Here is a 24,323-nt window from a genome sequence, read left to right as displayed (position 1 = left end):
AAAGAAAAGCGCTGACGGATGACGTGTTTTTGTAACAGGCAGGTGTGTTTCTCTGTGTACAAAACACACAGGTGATGAGATTCAGCCCATACATGACTGAAGTTAAACAGTGAATGTGCATTGTAGTAGCAAGAGGAAATGTTCATTGAGTCTGTTACGTGACCTTTTTTGGTAAAGCTTCTCAAGCACGGACTCTGACCAAACCCCTTGACCGATTGGTACACACACACACAGGAGATGGTTTCAATCACAGACCTCTACAGTGGCTCAGACCCCTCCTCCAAATTTTTCACTTTCCGTGCTCCTTCACGGGTCTCTTTCATCCCCATTTTGAGCAATGCTCTCCCCCCTTTTATCTCATAGCGAATGTCTCAGTCCGTGCTTCACCTTTCCTTTTTTGTTGAATATCTCCATCACTTTCCTCACAAACACTTTTTAAAAGAAAACACAGAGCAGTGGTGCCAGCTACCAGTAGTTAGTTTTGGCTTGCCTAAGTAGAACTGTCATACTACTGACTGCTGACAAATGACTGGACAGGTTACACCACAAACAACAGGTCATGCTGACGTCAGTGTTTTTGATAACACTTTATAATACATCCTGTCACTAAAAGTGTAACTAAATGGAATTTCAGTGTATTGTATTTGAAATTACAATCTAATTATATTTACCTATAAATACTGAAAAGTCGGTGGACTAGAATAATGGGGTAACAAATGTATAAGTATGTTTTACTGTGCAATTTCATGGTAATTTTGCAGAAAAACAAACAGTATTTCTCCATCTTACATGTTAAATGCACCGTATTTGTTGGGTGCGGGTCATATTATGGAGTGGAATAATCTTCATTATACTGATGTGCATGATGGGTGTTCTATTATTCAATTGTCCTTTTATTTTACTAATATAAATGTAAGTCCAACTTAATTTTGTTTCCTGTTCAAACACAAACTAAAGTAAATTTAAGTATAATAAAAAATCCTGATTGTTACTACTTTATTCTAGTGTACACAGGTTTAAGTATATACAGTATAATTACATTGTAATTAACTTACACTGAAGCGCCATTGAATTAGAGGGGAGTTGTACCTGTAGCCACTCGCCATATTATAAAAGTTTGCATAATGAAAATAGAAATTTAGAGTCAAAATAAAACTCCAACATACTGGTTTTCTATGTTTTCAACTTTATTGAAGAAAAAAAAAACACTTCAAGTAAGTCTCAGCTTTCAGCACTACAATTATGTGATGATTAGTAGTGGTCATTGTAGACAACAACAGCCTGAGTCACAAGGTAATGCTCGGACGAGGACCCCGAAGGCTGCGTGCGTCTCCGTGTGTGTGTAGTGTAGGCTGTTTCACATTAAAATCTCCAGAAAACATAACAAGATCATTGCATTAAAACACAAAAACAGACAGAGGATGTAAAAGGAGAAGCCACACTGGCAAATCATTCACAGGAGAAAAAGGGGAAAAAAAGAAAAGACGTGATCATCACTGAACTTTATCATTATAGAAATCTTCCAGATTCAGCCGATTACATTTCATTGTACAACCAGAAAACAAAGAACGACAAAACTAAAGGAAAGAATGTTTCGTCTTGTACCGTGAATACCCTTGAGAGAAACTGAAGTATAGCATACAACTTCCACCAGCTCAGAAGCAACCCATTTAATATCAGCATTCTTATGTCTAAATTTCTGTCTATTTTGAGACCCCAATAGAAAAGCTCAGCTGTAAGGCCAAAGCGTATTTCATTTCAACATATGCTTGTTGAGCATGTGGAAGAACAACCTAACCGCATTCCAGGCAAACTGGTGGAGGTTCAAATCCAAACTTGCAATTTTGTTCCAAATATATCAGAGTTTGATCACAGGATGATTTTTGCTAACTTTTTGATATATATACATACAGCTAAGCAATTTCTCTTTATGAAATGCCATAACAAATAGTGGCAATCTGGCTGTTGTAAACAAATAAAATAATTAGTACAGAATACAGATCACAGCCTTATATCATTCCACTCACTGTCTCTTTCCAAAAAGCCCCAAAGTGTGCGACAGAGATCTTGAAATATATTCTGTAGAAAAACCCTGACAGGTACAAAAACTCTATTTGTCCAGTTCGCAAAAGAGCTACACAACAAACATCCCAACTGTGTCCTTTTTACATTGTGCATGAGACATGTGCCAGAGAGCAGTCTCAGTCTAAACTCATCCAAAAAGAGCAATACGCTACAACAAGAAGCGTACCAGCATCACTGCTCGGCCGAGTCTCAGTAAAGTCTCCCGTGCTCGGTAGTTCAGACTGAATATTCACAGCTTTGATTTCAGGAGGCTGGAGAAATGAGACACTAGCCTTCCCGTCCACTATGTGTACAGCTTAAAGAACTTGTGTTTAAAAAAAACAAAACAAAAAGAACTTCATTTTCGACATCTGCAAGATCATTTCAATGCCACTAAATAACCTCTCGCAACATTCAGATATATACCCTGCCCAGAAAACGGGCTCCCCTGCTGGGATCAGCTTTGGGATTATAATACTTGGCCGGATTAATCACTGTGCGGGCAGGTTATAAAAATATATATACACACAGAGTATACATAAGGAATATAGAGGAAATAATCACTGAATATTACATTAGAAAGTTCATGCTAATTCAAATCTGACTGCATCACATCCACCGTTTGTCTAAAAAGGCACAAGATACTGTAGCCCCTCCTTAGTGGTGACAGACAGAAATACAGGAGAGTCACAGCCCCACGGGGAATGTGCTTTATATTTCCACAGTGAAAACAGCAGCAGAGATTCTCAGACTATTTTAAACATTGATCCAACGAGACAAAGACTCGAAGGAGAAATCCACCAGTTTAACACTTCATAGCGTGTGTGTGTCTGTGCAGGTAGCAGGGGGGGGGGGGGGGCTGAGGCTAAAAGAAAAAAGGTTTTATTTAAACGCTATATGATTAATGTTTAGTTTAAGTTGTGCAAGGATGGAAAAATTTATTAAATTCGATTTTCTTGCAGATTTTTAGGGATATGTACAAACCTGCAACCTATTATTTCAAGATTTGATAAGCATAAAAAAAAAAAATCCCAAACCTGAAACATCTGCTGTGTTTCTGTCTGTCATGAAATCAGCTGTTAAGAATTTGCTGACAGAAGAACTGATGAATCTGTAAGAACTGAAGTCTGTAAATCTGAGTAATGCCAACTGGCCTACGGAAAGTGTGGTAACATTTTAGCCATACAGTACGCACAACTTACCTACTGTATGCGTATACACTGTACAGACATGCAGGTTGAGGGGAAACAATCAAAAAATACAAGTAGTACATGCTTTGAGTATGCTCTGAGAGGACAACACATTTTGGTGGTATAGATACCTAGCCCAGCCCCACCCAACCCCTTTAGCATTAGATTAATGCATTTAATATTTAGATGTTAGTCATCTATTTACCCTATTCACTAAGGCGTCACAGAAATATGTCAATCGTACCATGCTCTATCATGACGATACATTTTATACAGTAAAGTAAATCATGCAGATTGCCACGTTGCTTTCTGTTGTCGCAGACCGGTCCATCGAAATTCATGTTCTTATCTGCCTGACATTTTTGAAAAAACTAATGTAAATAATAAAATGGCATATTGCTACCATTCCTATTGCTCAGATTCTGCAAAAAGGACAAGCACCACCATGGTGTTTAAAAAAAGGGCACTGAATACAGTGTGTAAGATTGCACGCTATGCAGTGCATGTGCAAACAAGTAAATGTGGGTGAGTCTTCTGACTGCTTTCCACTATTAGAGTCACTGAAAACAGGGTGGATAAGCGGGGGGGGGGGGGGGGTCTAACTAGAAAAACAAACAAACAAACAAACAATAAACAACACAATTAGAAGCAGTTTAGCGAAGCTGCTTTGCTGTACTGCACTGGCTGGGATAAGCTCTGAAGACAGAGGGAGAAGTTGCTCTGAGCCAGTAATGTTGACATAGATGAAGTCTTGAAAGATAAAAACATTTTTTTTTCCTTTTTTAACAGGGAAAAAAATAAACAGCTGATTAATTCATGAGGATGGGATCGAAGACTCTTTTGTAAGGCAGGGGGAGAGGTAGAACGAAAATGCTGGAGCTCAATCATGGAGCCCTACCCAGTGAGGCAGAGGGTTGCAATGGAAATGATATTTCTTTCATTGCTAATGACAAGTGTTAAATTAAAGTGTTAAATTAAAAAAAAAAGAGCCATCATGAAGAATACTGAAAAGGCAAAACTGTCCTGTTAGGAGCGAAAGGTGTAAGAGAGTGAGTCTCTGTCTCTCCTGCATGCATATTCTGTGTTTTACATAGAAACTCCAAATGATAACGAGGCTGGAGGGGCATGGCTGGTGATACAGGTAGGTGCCACTTGTTACGAGGAGGCCACAGCAGGTGATACTGTAGAAGAGGCATTCATGGTGTTTTTTTTCCTGTCTCTTTTTTTGTGAGGTTTGATGAGTTTAAGACAAGAGCCCTATAGATTCACAAACACTGTACGGGTCTGACGGGTGAATTAGTCACTCTGCAGGCCACAAGTGTGGACGGAGAATGATGAAGAAGCCTCGAGTTGTTCAGGAGCAAAAGTGAGTGCGATTGTTTTTTTTTGTTGTTTTTGAAGGGGGCTAAGCAGTAATGTAATGGGCGATATACTCCTCTACTGTTATTGCTTTCCTGTTTTTTTCCCTTCCCCTCACGCCCCCTCCCACAGGCACTTCAGAGGATTGGGCTTTGGCTGAAGTTGAGTGTGAGAGCAGGCTGTGGGGGAGATGACAGAGGATTGGTGGTAGTGACAGGAGTAACAGACAGAGTTAAAAGTGTGCTTTTGAGCTCTACCTTGTCGTCTGAAAACTATCACCCAGCAGGATACTAATCTGTCAGTGAAAAAAGTTGCAAACGCTGGTGCTTGTCCTGTGCCAGGGTGAGAACCTGAGGACTCTTAGCCCAGGCCACTAGCTGACTTCAAGAAGATCAGGGGCTGAGATTGAGGGTGAGAGGGAAGCTGAGGCTTTATTAAAAGAGCGAGGTTCCTGGTTGTCCAGCCTCCCTCCATGCTTATTGTCTGTGTCTACAAATACTGTGCTCTACACCTCCTCAGTCTGTATGGTTGTTTGTGTGCTTCTTATCTAAGGAAGATGACGCCTCTGCTTCTACCTTGACCTTTCGCCCTCCTCTCCCAGTCAGGACCTTGTAGCAGCCCCGAGTGATTTTGTACATCCAAATAATGTTCAAGACATCCAGGGCAATGCAGGAGGTGATCCATGCCACCTGGGCACCCAAGCCCAGCCGCTCAAACTCTGGAGTGCCAAAAGTGGCGAATACACTGGCCCAGTAGGATGGCATGACTGCAATGCGCACCAGGAAGAACACCACAGCCATAGCAACCCCATTTAATACCACCAACCGGTGTGAGCGTGGGTACTTTAATGCCTCGAAGAACCACCTGGAGGAGAAAGAGCCATTAGGAAATGTCAGGGAACAAGATATGTCTGCCATATGGTGTGAAGGGGATCCTGACAAGTACATATTCACAAGTGAGGATGACTCACCTTTGGTTCACAAATGGTGTGGATAGCTCAGAAATGAGACGGAAATTGGCAAAGTAGGGAAGGACACCACGGGTCTGCGAAGAGCAAACAACACAGATGATGAGGAATTTAGGAAGCAGAAGGACACAAAAACAACAAGAATCCGGTTTCAGAAAAATGAGCCACTCACCAAAACATATCCGTAAGCATAGAGCGCCGCCAAGTGGTGGCAAACGAAAAAGCTGTCCCCCATAGTGCTCCAATTACACGCTAGCAGCACCAGGTCTAGAGAGCAGGTGGAGACATTGGTCATTAATCTAGCAAAACATTACACAGCTGACTTTAGAAGAAAAGAACAAAGCCCAGGCTGAACTGAGTCTAACACGAACACAGAATACTCAGGACTTTGACTCTAAAAATGACTTTGACATAATCACTTTGTGATCAATTCATCAACAGATGAATTAAAACTGACAATAGAGCTGACAATACATTCATAACTATAATCAAGTCATAAAACAGCAACTGCAGATAAGGAGAGCAAGAACAAAAGAACAAAGAACACAAATTTGCAGAAGAAACTGAAGGAGACATTTATGGTCATCCATTTTCAACAGCACTCATGCAGCATTTTCATGGACTTAAGCAAAAAGTCCATGAAATATGTTTTTATTTCTCATTCTTTTGAGAGAACAATCAAATTGGTATACTAGTGGACAATTTCCTTTCCTAGTATTTTCAAATGTTTAGTCGCTGATAATGAGCTTGCTCTGGACATTTCCCTACCATCACGATGACCAACCCACTCATGTGGCCATTATTTGGCTGCATCATTCCACAGATTCCCCTGCTAATTCCCCAATCTCATATTCGACTGATGCCACAGTTTTATCAATCCCTGTAATTATAAAGGCGCAGATGGAAACCATTCATTAGTCATCACAAATTTCTGCAACCAGGCCTAACAGTCTAATTACCGTGCCTGACAAAGCCCAGCCTCCCGAGTCAGCAGTTATTGCTCTTTTGAAACGATTGAACTTTTACTAATGAATCATTTATTATTATTGGTTTATTACCATCTTCTGTACTACTGAGAATTGGCTCAAACTAGAGGACTACTGCCCCCTTGTGGAATTTTGCTGAGTAAACTACAAAATCTTGAATGCCCTGAGGCACTCAGGCTGTGGTGGGGTAATTGCTGTGGTTTACAAGGGTAATTTGAATTGTGTTCCATTTCCTCCCACTTCTTTTCATTCATTCAAATTACTATTGTTCAAAATTGACTGTGAAAATCTAGTTTGCTATATTATTATCTACTGACCTCCTAAATCTGCTACCAACTTCCCTAAATGAGTTTCCCAATCGACCTTCATCTATTGTTAAATTTGACAAGCTCATTTTGGTATGCGACCTTAACTTGCGCATTGATTCCTCTAACTGAATTTTACACAAGGCATTTCATTTAGTGTAACATGTTAATGGTCGCACACAATGGTGGGCACATCCTGGTTGGTTGTTTTACTCTTGGCTCATCTTTAGACTCTCTCTGTATGTCACTGTTTCACCATAAGTGTAATATTTTTGCCACAGTTTTGCAGCCAGTATCGTTTTCAAAGAGGAGAATCATAAAGCCTAGGATCTTTAATGAGAACACAGTGGCTACATTTTTAACTCTCTTACAAAGTGTCAATTATATTTATAATAAACAGAGAAGCAGAAAAGCTGAGATAGAAAAATACAAATCACTGCCTTTTCATGAAGGAACCAGTTACTAACCAGTCTACTTCTTTGGCTTAATTAGCATGAAAAACAGTCCAAGGTTCTTGTTTAACACCACGAACAGACTCCTTAATCCTGCTCAGTCTGGTTTTCCTGCCCAGCCCTCGGCTGAATGTGAAAAACATTTTTTTTTCCTCTTCTGTTGTCTGTTAAGATCAATTATATCAGGTCACAATTAAACCCTAGTTCCTATCAACCTGCTCAGTTGTGTCATGGAGTTCTGTTATCTAAGTTTTCTCCACGACAGATCTTCGTTACATTTCCTAAAATGTGGAATTGTATGTAATAGCAGCCTTTGACACCACTGATAATCCCATTCTTATTCATTCATCATACTTATCTGACAGATACTCCAGAATTCATATTAACTGTATGTCCTTATCAGAGCCCCTCATATGAGGGGTTCCACAAAGCTCAATCCTGGGTCCAGTTCTGTTTTCTGTATATATGTTACTCCTGGGTTATCTATTAAATAGCTTCTAACAGGGATTTCCGACCGCTGCCATGCTGATGATACATTTTTCTGTTAAGTCAAACAACCTGAAGAGCCTCTCCTATCTCGGGGAATGCTTCACTGCTGTTATTTGTTGGATGTCTTTAAATTTCTGCCATCTCAATACTGGCAAAACTGAGGTTCTTGTGTTTGGCTCTTACAGCTTCTCTAAGATCAGTCATTACATTGTCCAGCTATCCAGCAATATCAAGTCACCTGTTAAGAACCGTATTTTACCAATATTTGAATTTGTAATCTCATATTCTCAAATTCATTCTTCCTTTTTTATTAATGACATATAAAGCCCTACATGGCCAGGTTCTGCCTTTCTAGCAGACCTGCTAAGACCTTATTCGAGCACTCAGCCTGCAATCACTGATCAATGTCTCCTAACTGTTTCACACTTCCACATCTATTTTAAAACCAGAGGCAAAAACTCCTAAACCTTCTTTAGGAGAAGTTTTTCTTCTTCTTCAGCCCATGTTCTTTGTTCTTTGAATGTATGGAAGTATGTGCTTGTATGTTTTAGACATGCGCTTATCTTTTGTGTTATTTTATTCAAACTGAAGCATTTTAAAAAGTGCTATAAAAATAAAGTTACCCATTATTATTATTAACTTCATAATAGTTTTTGTCCTGTTCTGCAGATTCTATGCAAGTTAGAATTTTTAATTTATATAGCGCTAAATCACAACAATCGCCTTGAGGCACTTTATATTGTAAATTAAAGAACCTACAAAATGTCAATGCTGAGCTCTCCAAGGCTACAGAGGAGAACAAAAACTAACGTTGCAAGTTCACAAATGACCTGGAGTGCACCAACCAGGGAATGAAGGACTCCTGACTATTCTTTCATTTAATGTACAGGGTTTTTCTTTTTTATTAAAAGAAAGTGTAGGTGCGTCTCCCTTTGGTTTGAATTCTGAAGGAAACATTGGAAGTGTTTTAAATTCTAATTCAAGGACACATGATAAAACAAAATAATGACTTTCTTCCAAGTCTGACATGTCAAATATTTTGTCCTTTTTCGATGCTCCTATGCATTCATGTATCACAGGTACCCTTCATAGCATGTAATATACATTTAATTAAAACTATTCGACTCTACAGTAACTTGATTACAATACAAAGCTCTACTTGCACACACACATGAAGGGTAATGGCAGCCACATATGCAAAAAAACGAAACAAAGACAGAAGAAAAAATAAAACCTCACCATATAGGAGGTAACCACAGGTTATGGCTACATTTAGTTTGACGAGACTGGGGTCACCCCTGTGGAAAAGCAAAGGATACAGTGTAAAGGCACAAAACCATAATGCTCAATCTCAATCAGTGAGAGACTGAGATTACTGAGATTACCCAAATGCATCACTGAACAACACACGAAATCATTGCTGGCTGTGGATATCTGGCTGTACAACTCCTCCACCTAATGCACAGCACACAGTGCGATAGTTGCACCGTTTTGCACATCCTGTATAGTCAAAATAACTTATAATTAAACTACCTGTATATTAGAGACATTTTAATATTTTGTAACTTTGTAATATATTGTATTATTAAAATGTAGCTCAGTCTGTTACAGTGTCTTGGAGAAACAGTAACCACATAATTTCCTTAGGGATTAATAAAGTTTCTGATCCTGATTTTTAAAAACAGAAAGTAAGAAAAAAAAAAAAAACGGGAAGAAGAAGCTTCAGTTTACGAGTTAAATATGTTAAGTTGTCTTGCTTCCCTGATCAACAGTCTGCAATACTGCACCTCTTGCATTTCTTAGCAGATTAAAACTGAAAGGTCATTTAAGTTTGACTGTCTAACCTTGATGAATTTGCTGTGATACTGTTGTGTGCGGTATAAAGACGACTGCCTTGACAAGAGCAATGCTTGTGGTGAATCCATAACATGACAGATAGCTCTGCAGAAAAGATATCCACAATGCTGGCACTCTGTGTTCCTCTCCTCCCGTTTGACAGAATTTCTGTTCAATCAGCAATCAGTAGTTCGGGCCATAAACCTGTGACCTGCTGCTCTTACCATTAAAGTGTCCTTGCAAATAACATCGGTTTAAAATAACAATGGAGGTATGTCTGCTTCAATAGAGATCCGATCCTTGTATCAGCCACAAGTATCGCATAGCAAATGACTGGCTGACTGCTTGTGTAACAGGAGCTCGCAGCACAGCGCACATGCTCTACTATACACTGTACCCACACCAACAACATGACCCTGGGCTCACTCCTTTCAAAATGTATTCTTTATCTCCAAGCTTCGACTGCCTCACTTTAAAATAAGTACTTTAACTAAGTGCATTGAACATCTGGAGATATAACCAAGTTACATGTAAGATTTTCTTTTTACCATACCATTTTAATATCTAATGAAATGTATGTGATAGAAACACACAGACACATTGATGTCAGTCCAAAATGAACAGTCAGGTCAAAGAAGAGTATTTGTTTGAGTTTAAGACTTAACTGCTCAAACATTTGTATTTATTTAAAAAGACAAAAAAAAAAAAACCATTGTCGTTTTACTAATCTAACATTTCCCCAACGTTATTGTTTCCATGAGTATACGTGTATGAATGTAACAAACATGGCCTCGGCCTGTTTTGTTGGAAAGTGTTCTTCACACTCTGACAGAAATGCAACGTGCAAACATCAGGTTGGCTAATGCCCATCATGCCTGATGATTGTCAGGAAGCCTGAAAATCCACATACTTCTTGGTAATCTCATCAGTGTGACTCAACATTGATTAATCAGATCTACAGTATATTCACATTCTCTCTTCATGAATGGTTCACTGACTGGAATTTGGCCCAGAAAGATACGTAGAATTTTAAACAGGAAGTACTACAATAGCGCCGACTCAACAGGCATTATACAAAAGACACTCAAAGCCAAATGATATGCTGTTAAGTGGCAAGTAGAACTCATTTAAGAGCACTTAGCAGTTTGCTAGGCTTTTTCCATGGGGCTACAGATACGTAGTAATCAGAATGAACCTTGAGCTAATATGTGCTTCAAAGAAAAGTGCAAAGGAAACTTAAATAAACGCTCTATATTCTTACTGAATGCAGCTTGAAGAAAAAACCTAACTTTCTCTCAGAGTTTGTCTTTGCTCAGCAGAACATCCTCACTGGCACATCAAAGTATAGAATTACCTGTAGCGTCTGTACTGTACTCTGTATCATTTATCTCTGTGACAGCTGCATACCCTTGACTGCCTCTCTTCTAAATCATTGACTGTTCCGCTTTTTAACTCTGACAACTTTCGTCTCAGATGGCCAAAAATCACACAGACTTAAGTGGGGGAAGTGTGGTGAAATGCTTGGGCTATGAGTTATGTTCACCAGCAGCTGATCTGGAGCTGTGGTGACAAATGACAGCATGGGAATAGAAGGGTCTGACTTTCAGTGCATCTTAGACTTTTTGTTAGTCTCAGTCTGCAACCCTTCATTAAGTCATTCCAGAGTTATCAACAACTTAGATCTACAGATAAGTCACAAACTAGCTGGCTGTGTTTCAACAGGTTACGGTTTAGATTCAGGGAAACAGGTTTGAAAAGTTTTGACGTTCAAGAATGGGAAACGGATAGCAGCACATTGGTGAAACTATGATGTATGAAAGCGCTTTTCATTTCCACCTGATGAGATTGATACTGGAAGTCCCATTCAATGTCAATTTTTGATTTAAATATTAATTCCAGTAAGATCAAAAGAAAGAAATATAATTTATTGGTTATTAATTGATTCTCAAGGACTTTTATTCAACCTGTGACAACCAGGAGGCAAACAAACTCAACTCCAGGTCTCTTATAATGAAGATGAGGAGGATAATGTTGGTAACACTGACATCTTATATGAATTTGATTAGCTTTCTACTTGCTTGCTCTATCGATAGTTTGACTCTTCATTCAGATATTTGCATTTAGTGTTGTGCATGTAGACCCTTAAGGGAAATCTAAGGAATAAAGCATTTTAACTGCAACAATAAAACACACTTGTATGAAGTTTGGAGAAAGAAAAAATTTACCAAAACCATAGAAAAGAAAGGACTGCTGGGATACAGGTGGATGGCAAAAACAGTTGATGGACCTCTCTTTTCATCACCTCTATTGATTCTTAACAGCAACAGCATCCTTTAGCTGCAGGGTTGCATTTCTTTGGAATGGCCGGATGCTGATGATGACATGCTGACCCTCCCTCAGGAAAGACACTGGTGTTATAAATTAGGTTTTGGGGCCTTGCTAGGTACGGTGAATTGAGGTTTACCTCTGGATTTTCAGTGTTACAAATGCAGTTCTCGGCTTATCTGCTTAAATCGCTGTGGTAACTTCTGTGGCAGACCTAACCTGTTCCCAGGCAGGTTGTGCATGAGATAAGACATCAACATGTACATAACAATTACCTACTGACCAATCAGTTCACCGTTAAATGACATAATCATTCCTGCAAGATCACATGAGGGATTTGAGTTATTAGCCAGCACCTAAACCCTCTGTCTTCTCAATACAGGGACCTTTCTTTGCTGCTTCTAAAATACGCAAGTCAGCCTGTTTAATAGTCTAAATTCTGTTTGTTTTTTTGTTTTATGTATTTAAGGGTGTTTACTTGTGTAAACAACATTGGGACAGCAGCTGAAAGAAGGCTAAAACCTATTTAAATACCATGAGAATACATTGAAGCAAAACATTAGTTTAATGGAACACCCTTTTCTAATCCTGTATCTTAATAATGGAGCAGTGATACAAATAAGATTGCATTTACAGCCACTAATGCCTTTCCAGGCTTCCCGATGGCCTAAAGTGCTTTAAACTGTATGTATGAAAGAATGAATGAATATAGCAGTTTTTTATAGCAGAAGATACACACTCACACTCTGATGCTTTGGCTGCAAAAACTGTGTTGCTGCGGAGCATGTATTATGTGATTAACCTCTTTGCAGTTTTCTAATATTATAGCTTGGTTGTTGTTTGTACAATATGCCAGTCTGCTGCCTGCCAGTAGACCTGCCCATATGCTGCCAACACCACCTCTTTTACAGCGCTGTGAATAAACTGGTTTGACTTATCAAGCTATTAGTGCCCGAGTTTTCTAAATCTCACCAGAAAGACTTGAACTAAACATCCTGGAAAAGCAACACGAGAACAAAGAGTCATGGTAAAAAGAAAGCACACCCTTCAACCACAATGTGAGAGACTCATACAATCCTATAGAAAACAACTGCTTTAAGTTACTGGTGCTAAGGGTGGTTCTACAAGTTGGTGACTCATAGGGAGTACTTATTTTCTTACACACTGCATCTGCATTTTAGCTTAGTTTTGTTAAACAAACAATGAGACAATCTGTCTGTCTGACTTTATACTCTCCTAATCTGAAGACTTATAAAGGACTAGATATCATTTTTTATTTATTAAATGAGATTTGACAAAATGCACTTTCACCTTATCTTGTTTTTTTTTGTTGCTTATTTTCCTTTAGTGTCAAAAATATATCTCAGGTTGTCCTAAATTTCAAGCAAACTGAAATGCGGTCCTCCATTCTCCTCAGACTGTCATGCACATGTTAAGTTCAAGTCCAGATAAGCCAATCAAGAAATGCAGCAGGGGCGAGGCCGGCAGACACGGCGCTTGTTAACCGAAAGGATTATGATAACAGCCGAAGCTGTGCTGACAGTCGGAGTGACAACCTGAAAGAGCCCGAGCAGCAGCTGCAAACAAAGCAGGCTTCTAACAGTTTGGCTCTGACCGCTGCGCCACCATTTAGCACAGCGCCGAGAGAACAATGCTGCTGTGTGACAGGCCTTAATGATGCTGTAGCGCAATCAGATTGACTGGAGAATTAAGGCTTGCTCCACTCCGGTGTTGAAATGAGATGAGCTTTAAAAAGGCATTAGGATACTTCTGGGAATCGGCTAGGTGCCGGTGGGTGACGGGAATAAGCTTAAGAAATTCAACAATAGCAGTGAAGAAATAAAGTTGGAACAAAGAAACCATTTCAGCAGAGAAATGACTGTCACCTTTTCCTCAAGGGGGGGTGTCTCAGAGAAGTGATAGAAGAAAAATCCTGCCTGCAACCCCCCAAAAATGCTGGTAAGGTATTAAGCACTTGAACACTGAGCAGATGAAGACTAGCAGCAGGAGGAGGGAGGGAGAGCTCATCCCTCCTGCCCGTGCCCCTACCCACCGCTGTTTTCTCCCCTTTTCTTTGCTCCATCAGCGATGCTAGCCAGAGAAACAGAATAAAAGAGCATTGCATTGATATGGCAGCTAGACATGTGTAATCGGCAACCCAAGGCAGGGGGAGGATCGTGAGGGCTGGTGGTGCGAGGGAAAGGGAGAGTGGGTTTTGTTGTTTTTTTTGTTTTTTCTTTGGGGGGGGGGGGGATTAGCTGCTGCTGTTTGCTATGAAAAGGCATCTTGTTGGTGGGATTTCTAGTCTGCTAGACAGACAGAGAGGAAGTGAAACAGAAGGTAAGGAAAAAGAGGAGAGAGGGGAAGGAAGTGGTGTTGTAAGTGAGAAAAATGAGAGCGAAAGCTGAGGAGAGATGTGTTCAAAAGACTGATTGAGATATTAGAAAGGAGAAAGAAATGGGGGGAGAGAGAGAGCGGTAGAGTGAGCAAGAGATTGCCATTTCTCTTTTTCAGGACTCACTGATCCAAATAACAGAGTCAGCACTGGTGGGGAGAGTGAAGGCAGAGAAGACAGCGAAGACAAAAATCAAAGTCTAAATCCTCCAAATCAACAACTCTCTGGAGACTCCACTGACACGTTAGATCCATCCTCTCGCCTTCCCTCTTTCGTTCTCATAAAGGCAATGCCATCTCTGTCGCGCCAAAAGGTATTAACTACCAATCCCCAATTTTTCACCCCCACCTCCCTCTTCATCCCTTCATCAGTTTCCACCCTTCCCCGTGTGAGAAAGTTCCGGCTGCCAGTCTGAAAAGGCAGATGTGGGAACACAGGTTTCTCCCAAAAGCACCCACGGCTTTAACAGTACTTCAGTATTTTTTGCTTATATGGTTGCACAGTATGTGGACAGCATATGGCTGCATGCTCCAAATCTTGTCTTTCTTTGTGCACGTGACATGATATTCATGGATGTTTTGTTTTTTTATGCATGAGTGTTTCCTTTCTGTTCCTCTTACCAGACAGGGTTGGCGTTGACTGCGTCATCGTACCACAGGATGTACAAACAGAACAAGCCCACAATCAACGCGTGCACTGTGGACACTAACCTGGGAGACACACACACATATTACAAGAGCAAATTAGTGAACGTGACAACAGATTAATAGGTACAGTCAGGAACAATCATCAGTCTTTTTTACACATCTGTTCATACATGCATAGTGTACAGGTTTACCAAGCTATGGGGCTGAAAGAGCTAAAAAAGTGGAGCTAGCTCCAAAAGTGAGTCAATCCCGATTAGAGGTGGCAATCACCAGACACTCCATGATATGGTATAAACACATGACATTTTGAAATCTGTTGAGAATTACAATAACTTATATTGTGATTTATCCCCTTTTTTTTAAAACTGCAAATAATGTTCTCAAAGTTTAACTTTGTCATTATCTGTTACATTAATAAGATAAAGTTCTCTCACCTCAGTTATTTTTTGCTGAAAGATGAGATTATCAAACATATCAACACTATCACTAAAATCAGCCTTCAGTCTGATAGTGAATGGGGTCAAGTTGGCAATTACATGCAATCTGTTTCTGATAATACAGCTAATCATCAAAAATCACGTATCTGTTTCTGTCTACATAGACAGAAATTCATATTTCACCATTAAATTTGCACTCGGCAACCTTCCTGTTTTATAGGAATACAACCAGCTGGCAGCCAGTTGAGCAGAGTCACCTAATTCAATTCAGTTTTATTACATTACACAACAACAGTTGCCTCAAGGTGCTTATATTATATATAACACGTAATATATATATATTTAACATTGACATTGTTTGATTATTGTCTGCTGTGCATACAGCTCAAAAAAACAAATAAAAGTCAAATTCTGCTGTTTCATTGGTCTGTTACTTAGGACCAATCAGGAGATATCTGTGGGTAGCATTGCATATAGTTTACGGACTCTTGGATTTCCAATATCTGGTCCCAAAATGATCATTTTTAAAAAACAAAACAGCATGGTAGTTTCCCAAATTTAACACTTGGCTTCAAAATGCAGAGACTAGAACCTACTGGGTGAGTTCATGATGACTATGCCCAAGTTTTACGTTTAGTCTATGATAGCTGCATTTATTTTATGCACTGTGTTCAAGTGAGTTACTTTCTTTGACCTTTGGAGTAGTTATGTGGGCCACTGAAGAGATACTCCAGAGGTCCAGTGGGTCTTATCTCTTCTCTACCACAATCACAATTCCTCCAGTGTCACCATGCAGCCTCTATCCACAGACTGCAGCTGCCAGCCTGAGCCTTGGCCAAAACTGGCTCGATGGCAGGCTGCTGTACAAGCCCAGTCTTAAAAGTATGACTAGCCACTGAGTTATTTTCTGTTACAGAAAGTTCTGGATGCAGTCACTCTATTTGAGGATGTGCAATAATAAATACAAGGATGAGGAAAAACAGAAAAGACATGAAATAAAAGTACAGGACACACTTTTTTGCTCACAACCATACTGCTTTTCCTTAGAAGTGCTTTCTCCCTTCTCTCCCTGCACTTAGGTTGTGGTTACATAAACAGCACACTGACACACTGAGAGCTGGCTGTTACACAACAGCAGACCACTCTAGAGTGGGCCATCAGCGCTTTGCCTTTGACTTGTCTTGGATTCCTTGGTCAGTGCACTCCATTCTTTCAATTAGGTAGAAGCAGGCTAATGTAAACCACAGCTGCATGAAGAAAGTGTAATCTCTGAGCAGTACATTACAGAAAACAGATGGAGGAAGAAAATAAAAACAGTGAAAGATGTTACGCAACTACAAAACATTGCCCCCTGAACCTCACCTCTGAGGTTTAAGTTTGAAACTTTAAACCACTCTGTGCTCCACCAGCCGGTCACATCACAGCTGTAGTTGTGCAGAACAATGAGCTGGCCTGAGGCACATCGAGGTTCATCTCAACAGAACCGCACAGAGGTTAGCTTGGTCAAGGCTTTATAACATTTTGCGGCTACTTTTTTTTTTTGAGGAAGTGCATCTCACTTGTACAATTTTATGACAAAAAAATAAAAATAATATCATTACTTTATATTTTGCTATGAATAAGGGTGTGTTACAATTTATTGAAATATGCACAAACATGCATGGAAAAACAATCAACAAGCTAAAAAAAATGGTAGAAAAAGACTAACAAGCTTAAAAGTCAATATTTGGTTTGACCACCTTTATTTTTCAGCACAGCCTGAAGTCTCTTGGAAAGCAGTCATGTAATTTCTTTGAATAGTCTTCAGGAATAGTTCTCCAGGCTTCTTAAAAGACATTCAAAGCTCTTCTTTGGATGTTGGCTGCCTTTTCTTCAGTTTTCTTTCAAGATGATCCCACCCTGCTTCAATAATGTTAAAATCCGGGTTCTGGGGGGCCGATCCATGCCTGACGATGTGTTTTTTCGGGCCCGATGTGCTTTTCCTGTATTGGCACTGTGTTTGGGATAATTTCATGTTGAAAAGTGAAGCTGTTCCCAATCAGAAGCTTTTCAGATGATACTACATGGTGGATCAAAATCTGATACTGTTTATTCAATTATAAATCAGTTTTCACTGGCTGATTGCAGCCACAACCATGACAGAGCCTCCACCGTGTTTTACAGAAAGCTGTGGACTCTTAAGCCCCTTTTCCATTAGTACCTACTCGGGTCGATTCGCCATGGAACAACATGACCTTTTTTGATGCTTGAATGATTCACAGGTCTGTGTTAAGCAGCTCAAAAAACAAAAACCATTCCTCTGAAAATGGTGAAAAAGCAACAAATGTCCTAAGAAACATTTGTGAGACCTTCAGAAAACCTGGAGAGGTATTTCTCAAGACTACTTTTAAAAATTAGGAGATCTGGCTTCTTCAAAATAATAAGAAATGGGAGGGGAGGGACTGTTGTACAGTATATTTCAACATTTATTATCCTAATCGATCATTCTTAATGTTTTATCACCTCCTAAAAGGGGGGGAAAATGAAAGAAATCCCCGGCTATACCCCATTTCCACCAACAAAGTACTGATGCTCAGTCCAGAATCAATTCCATGCATTTCTACCAAAAAAAATAATAATAATAATAATTAACTCACATTCACTGAAAATTACAGTCCCAAATGATGAAATTACTGTCTTCACTGCAAAAAATTCACCAATGATCGTCCACCATAATTTTCTTCCCACAGGCATTACATCCAATTCTGCTGGTAATGCAACATAATCGGTTCCCTTTCCTCTTAAAATGTGCCGGCATGACTACCAGCAATGGCACTACAGCACAGCGCTGCTGTAAAAAAACAAGGTAGCTCAGGTGTACAGAAAAGGCCTGTTGACAAGCAGCGTTTTCCTGTGACGTACCTGGAGTTCCATTCAGTGAGCTTGGTGGGAGGCAGCCGTCCATAACCTGGGGTAATGGCGGAGGAGAGCGGCGGGCTGGCCACTGAGAAGAGAAGCTGGAAACCCACAAAGCTACCAGCTACCACGGTCAACTCTCTCGTCTCCATCACTCACCTAAACACAATGGGGAGCAGAGGAGGGGGGAGGAGAGGGTGGGGATGCACAGAGAGTGATACACATGGACAGGTTCAATTGATGTCTGTCAGTCATTCTGGGCAGTGCCAGAAGAGAAACTGAGGTGGCAGTGAGAGCGGGGGGAAACTGTGGTTCAGCCGGCGCACAAAGAAGAGGAGGAAAGGGAAAGAGACAGACGGAAGAAATATAAGCTGAAGACATGAGCCGTCTAATGCAAGTGACATGAGCGCTTTAGCCAAGAAGGGCACGGTGGGAAAGGGTGGGGTAAAAAGCTTTTAAGGATAACAGAGTGGCAGAAACAGAAAAGAAGTTACTGGGTGTGAATACGTGATGCTAAGCATTTAGGACTGAAAAAAGGCTCTGTGTTATTATGCACATTTTGCAAGGGGATTACAGAGAGTTGTTTAGGACACACCAAAAAAATCCCTGAGAAGAAAACAAAGCCTGAGCGAAAGAGGATTTTCAAGATGAAGCAACAAGTTCAGCTCATGGGATTGCATAAAGAATTTCAGGCGGTATTTTACTTAAAACAATGCTTGTTGTTACAGCTTTGTTTAGGCTTAAACCTCTTTTTTTTTTAACTCAATCTTTGCCATTCTGCCTCGCTTCCATGTTGCTGACACTTTATCTTAAAATGATAAAGCAAATTTGAACTAAAAGGAAACCGTTCCAGGGAATGCTACGCAAACTACCGATTGTAAACATACACTGTGAACAGACTATATTTGAGTAGCTTATGAGATTTATTTACTTTGACTCACGTCATTGCACCAGAAACCAGTCTTTTCAAACCGCAGGTAATCAGCGAGGGAACGGCACCACGCTCACTAAAACCACTGAATCAAAAAGACTTTTTTTTTTTAATGAGTCCTTGAGTCCTTATAGATTTTCATCAGTTCATACAAGCTCAGACTGTAGTCCTATTGGTTGTTACGTTAAACAAGAACAAGAAGTTCAGACATTTTTCTGAGAACTTCCCTAAGTTGAAAAAACAGATAGTATTTAAAGAAGTTCCACTTCCCTAAGAGGACTTCGCACTACAAGTCTCGACACTTATCAGCTTGTGAATGTTGCCGTTCCTGTTATTTGTTTCCTGCAAGCAAAAATTACTTGCATTTCTCAGCTTCCCCCCTTCAACAGATCACAACCACAATTACAGCCAAATTGTCCATGTTTAAACAAACAATTTTTAAAAAGGAGGTCAAAAAAGACCCAAAGTTCACAGGGAACAGAGGGTACTGAAGTGCATTCACATAATGACCTGTTATCAGTTATCACTACATACTGTGTCAGCACTGATCTGGACTCTGTCCTGATACAACCCTGTTTCCCAAAAAACTGTGACTCTGAGTAAAAAGTAGAGAAGTTTAAATTCTTAGAGTTAACATTGTTTATATTTGGAATTTTTTAATGTTATATTTGACTTTAAAATTGCAACAAACACGTAATATCTAATGTTAAAACTGATCAAATGTACTTAAAAAAATAAAAATATCAGATAGCGGTTCTTTCATGAACATTGGGATATTTGCCAGCAAAAAAAAAAAAAAAAATGTAAAGAAGACTTGGTGGAAAATCTCACTGCTAATTAGTCTAACTAGTAAGATAGCTGAGCTTAAAAAGAGCATCCCAAATGGACTGAGTTTTTCAGAAGACCGGAAAAGCGTCACTACTCTGTGAAGGCCTTTGCGGTTAATCAGTTCAAGGATTTAAGGGCCTGTCCACATGTACATAAGTAAGTCTTTTGGTAAACATAGCCCTTTCTATGTATTTTTGCCATTTCTTTACACATAAACAGTGTTTTATGTGACTGATCTTTAAAATAAAAATCCTTCCAATGTAAGGATTTTAAGAAACTCAGTTTCTCCATATACACCTGGACAAGGCAAACAGATTTGGTCTTGTAAATTCAAAGGTGTATATCATGTGCATGTGGACACAGCCCAACCAGGGCTTGCAAAATTTCAAAATCTCTGGTAGCCCTTCGGGCAGACACTCTTCAGTTTTTGGTAGCCCAAAATAAATTTAAGTAGCCTGAAAAAAAAAGAGGACAATTTTTTGATTGACTTAAAAAATTGTTAAAACACAAATTACAACAACTGTAAAAAAAAAAAAAAAAAAAAAAAAAAAAAAAAATACAATCATCAACTCAAATATTTGGTTCTAACTGAACAGAAATTTCTATGAACTTGTAAGAACTGTAGAACATGAATCAGTCTGTGTCAGATCCTGAATCTGACATTTCCACTGAAGTCACGGGTAAGAGGTAAGTGGAACCAAGATCTAGGCCATTTGCTTTGTTTGCAAAGGCTGTTAAATTTTGCCAAAGGTAGTTCACTGTTTGCAACATTAAGCTGTTCTAAACAGATTTTTCAGGTTTATTTTTAGTAGTTTTTTTGCAATTGGCGTTTGTTCTGGGAAAGATACTGCAGACTGAGCAATAATGCATTTCTTGCATTTCTCGTGGGTTCTAATGGGGTATTTCTTAAAATTACTGGTCCCAGTAACAAAGGTGCTTGTCGACTCAGAAATCGAGGGAAACTCAAGATACACCCGGCAGAACATTATGTTATTTAGCTCGTCATATTCAGCCACAGAAATTCTTTTGTCCATGCGCTTTTGCTTTTGCCTCATAGCCTGATTTGTCATATCTTTTCCGTTTTGTGATCGGCTTTTCTTTGGCTGCCCCTTCTTCACCCTGACCCGTCTTATTTGGCTCTGCAGAACTAAAATACCTGCGTAAATCCATCTGCTTTTACACAGGCACTTGCATAATGATCAGCGATTCTCTGCGCAAACCTGTATGCTGCGGGAGATTTCACTTGTCACGTTTGAACACTAAGCTAATGAGTGATAAGACGATGTCAGAGGAATTGGTGCGCAATCAATCTGTCATTCACCAGTCAGTAGCTGCCGCTCTCTATTCACAGTTTGCGCCATCGCAAAGTGAAAGTGAAGCAAAAAACAAGCGGAAATTCAAATGCGATTTCAATATGTCACATACTGACAGCTACGTTTGCCAAGAGATTGCAAACGCATTGACATATTTTTTCTTCCTATGACAGCCTGACGGGCAGGGCTGACATGGATTTTGGTAGCCCGAACAGAAAAATCGCTAGCCCCGGGACGTCGGGCTAGCGATTTTGCGAGCCCTGTCAACCCCAACTGGAGGATTTGATCATTTACTACGCAACAGTACTAAAAGATTCAAATAAGCCTGTGAAGTCAAGGGACAAGCCTGAAAAGCAGCACTAAATGGCTGTAATGCAGGACTGAATGGCTCACTATGTGGACTCAGAAACACTCTGAAAACCTGTGTCAGTGGACACAGCTCAGCACCACATCCACACACGTAAGTTAAAACTCGAACGAGATCCAGAAGCGTTGCTGCCTCCTCTGGGCCAAGCCTCATTGAGGATCGAGTGAAGCAAAGTGGAAACTCTTGAATTCATTAGGAAATTCTGGACACAGAATCCTCAGGGCTACAGAGGAGAGGAACTGTGCAGCTTGTTATTAGCAAAAAGTTTAAAACCCACTAAGTGTGGATTAGTGGAAATACTTATTTATGTATTTATTTGTAGCATCATACACTGCTATTAAGTCTGTGTCAGGGAAAGCCTTGCTTGTTTCAGCAAGGATACGCACACACTCCTACAGGTGCTTAACTGCCTGCAGTCAATTCATTCAGATTATTCTGCAACAATAAAATAAAAATAAGGAAGCCCATAGAGTGGCTAAAATCCTATATCAAACTACAAAGCGAAAACCTTTCACTTTTCAAACTACAGCAACTGGCCTCCTCAACAAGAGAAGCGGGGCTGCAACACAGTGGGAAACATGGCATGCATTTACTGTCTTTTTACCATTCTCAATTAAAAAAATATAAATGGATGAACGAATGTTATGCAAGCCACGTGACTCCAGAAAAATAGTATTGCGCAAGAAAAGGGCTACTTTTGACTGGCCGACACAGCAGTTGCTGTACAGTCATGCTGTTTACAAAGCAACCTAAGCACTTTGACCCATATTACTAAGTGTGTATCCAACATTTTTCATCTACATTAAAATGTCCAGTGCTGTCCATATACACTGCTGTGTGAAAGCCAAGGAAGAACAACCTGCTGAAAAAACCCAAAGCACCTCAAACCAAAGTGCCACGAGCAACACTGCATCAATTCAGTGTCTACCATGATTACAGCGCTGGAGTAATCTTCTGCACAAACTCCCATCGGTAGGACAAACTTCACTCTGCAGTAAATAAACACATTTACCAAGAATCAAAGCCGCTGCAAGATGTGCAACTCCACTCCAGCTTTCCAAAGCCCCATTCTCTCAAATCTGGCATGTTCAGCAGGGAAGCTGAGGCAGGCCATTCTTCTTTCTTTTTTGGGGGGTGGGCTCTTATTGTCCCCAGAAGCAGCTACGCACATTCCCGGGCAACCCTGATCATATGCAGCATGTGCCTGAATAATTCATTGGCATTCTTCACCTGGCAGGCTGGTTCATAGCGCCCCATGGGAAGGAGCAGCTCACGGAGCCTCCTCACTGCGGCTGACAGGTCGGACGGGAGAAGTGCTCTGCCATCCTCGTCCGACCTTGGTCCGCTGGACTATCCTGCTGCTGTCAGCAAACCGTGACCCTGTGACATATCGACCAAATATAAATAATAGGGCTTCAACTCTTCCCCCACCCCCTTCCTTTTTCATTTGGAAATCTAAACCGGCCCCCCCCAGTCTACCGCATTGCTACAGCAGAGGGATGGGTCTGGCTCGCTCCGAGTTGGAGGCTCAGTCCTCGGCCAGCTTCATCACACCAAACCCCGCAAGCAAGCAAGCAAGCATGCAGGATCATGACACGAATACTGATACATGACTGGTGGCTACTGCCGTTTGAAGCTGGAAGAAATGCCCAGATTTAGCAAACCCTCTCGTCTTAGATTTGGACTATTGTGCAGCCCGCACCACCTCATCGGCGATTGGCGGGTTCGGCTTAAAGTAAAAATGGATCTATGTAACAGCAATACCCCCCATAAATAAATCCACTATGTTTGGCGGAGGTTGTAGTTGCAAATGCATCGTAAAAGCACTGCAGACGGCTGAAGAGAATGGCAAAAAATGTGTCGAAAAATAGGAATCTCATTGACAATGGGGGAGAGAAACACAGCTTATTAAACAACACAAAGACAGAAGGTTTTGAGCGGATTGTAACAAGCCGCCAAAGCGCAGCGGACTGATTTCAGGAGAGCAAAGTTGCTCCAGAAGAAAGCTCAAACTGTGTGGACTGTTACGTGTCCTGTTGTTTCTGCCGCCACGGCAGGAGGAGAGAGGGACACGGGAGCTGTTGCAGTCCTAAGGTATGTGCGGGGGAGAACTGCCTAAACTGAGTAAAATAAAGACGGCAAGGCTTTTAGTCTGCGCTGTGTCTGATGTGGTGGAAGGAGATGGGTGAGCTCTCGTACCTGCTATCCGTCGCATGCGTCTGTGTAGGCGGATGAGCTCCCGGTTCGCCCCGTGTCTTCTCCACTTTCTTCCAACTTGACGTTAGCTAGCAAGTCTGCTAATCGGAGGCAGCCCGCAGGCTTTCCCCGTGCGAGCTCAGGGAAGAAGAAAAACAACCTCCGCTGCTACACCACAACGTGGCAGAACAACCATTACAGCCCGGAGAAGAGAGGCTTTCCCCGATTCCCCGCTGTCATGAGTCTACTTGAAAAGTTTTTTGGGTTTTTTTACTCGTTTTTATTTTGGCGTTGACAGCAAGGACCCAGTGGTGACGTCGGTACGTACCCGCCCACACGTG

General features: G+C 40.6%; 1 protein-coding gene across 3 annotated transcripts; it reads right to left on the bottom strand.

Annotated features, from left to right (window-relative positions):
* tlcd4b (TLC domain containing 4b) lies at nucleotides 1-24,307 on the bottom strand. Of its 3 annotated transcripts, none has more exons than XM_085157194.1 (8): nucleotides 23,986-24,307; nucleotides 22,799-23,166; nucleotides 18,354-18,506; nucleotides 14,989-15,078; nucleotides 9,052-9,110; nucleotides 5,753-5,847; nucleotides 5,584-5,657; nucleotides 1-5,477 (listed from the first exon to the last, which is right to left on the bottom strand). In XM_085157194.1, exons 3-8 carry the CDS (start codon nucleotides 18,497-18,499, stop codon nucleotides 5,129-5,131), a joined length of 813 nt encoding a protein of 270 aa, XP_085013320.1. In that variant the 5' UTR covers nucleotides 18,500-18,506; nucleotides 22,799-23,166; nucleotides 23,986-24,307; the 3' UTR covers nucleotides 1-5,128. The 3 variants fall into 3 exon arrangements, with proteins under 3 accessions (XP_085013320.1, XP_085013321.1, XP_085013318.1); XM_085157195.1 differs by having other exon boundaries at nucleotides 23,017-23,166; XM_085157192.1 differs by lacking the exon at nucleotides 22,799-23,166 and having other exon boundaries at nucleotides 23,986-24,305.
* Nucleotides 24,308-24,323: the final 16 nt, after the last annotated feature.

Source organism: Neolamprologus multifasciatus, chromosome 4 (genome assembly GCF_963576455.1).
Source record: "Neolamprologus multifasciatus chromosome 4, fNeoMul1.2, whole genome shotgun sequence".
Lineage (NCBI taxonomy): Eukaryota > Metazoa > Chordata > Actinopteri > Cichliformes > Cichlidae > Neolamprologus > Neolamprologus multifasciatus.
The sequence above is the reverse complement of the archived record's forward strand: the minus strand, read 5'-3'. Positions and strand labels throughout refer to the sequence as shown.

Bases quoted from the DNA above. Each gene is read 5' to 3' on its own strand.
- tlcd4b (XM_085157194.1), bottom strand. From the start codon at position 18,499: ATGGAGACGAGAGAGTTGACCGTGGTAGCTGGTAGCTTTGTGGGTTTC. The intron at 5,848-9,051 runs GTGAGGTTTTAT...CCTGCTCTCTAG, and splicing joins CTGTGGTTACCTCCTATATG to ACCTGGTGCTGCTAGCGTGT. The intron at 5,658-5,752 runs GTGAGTGGCTCA...TGCTCTTCGCAG, and splicing joins ATGCTTACGGATATGTTTTG to ACCCGTGGTGTCCTTCCCTA.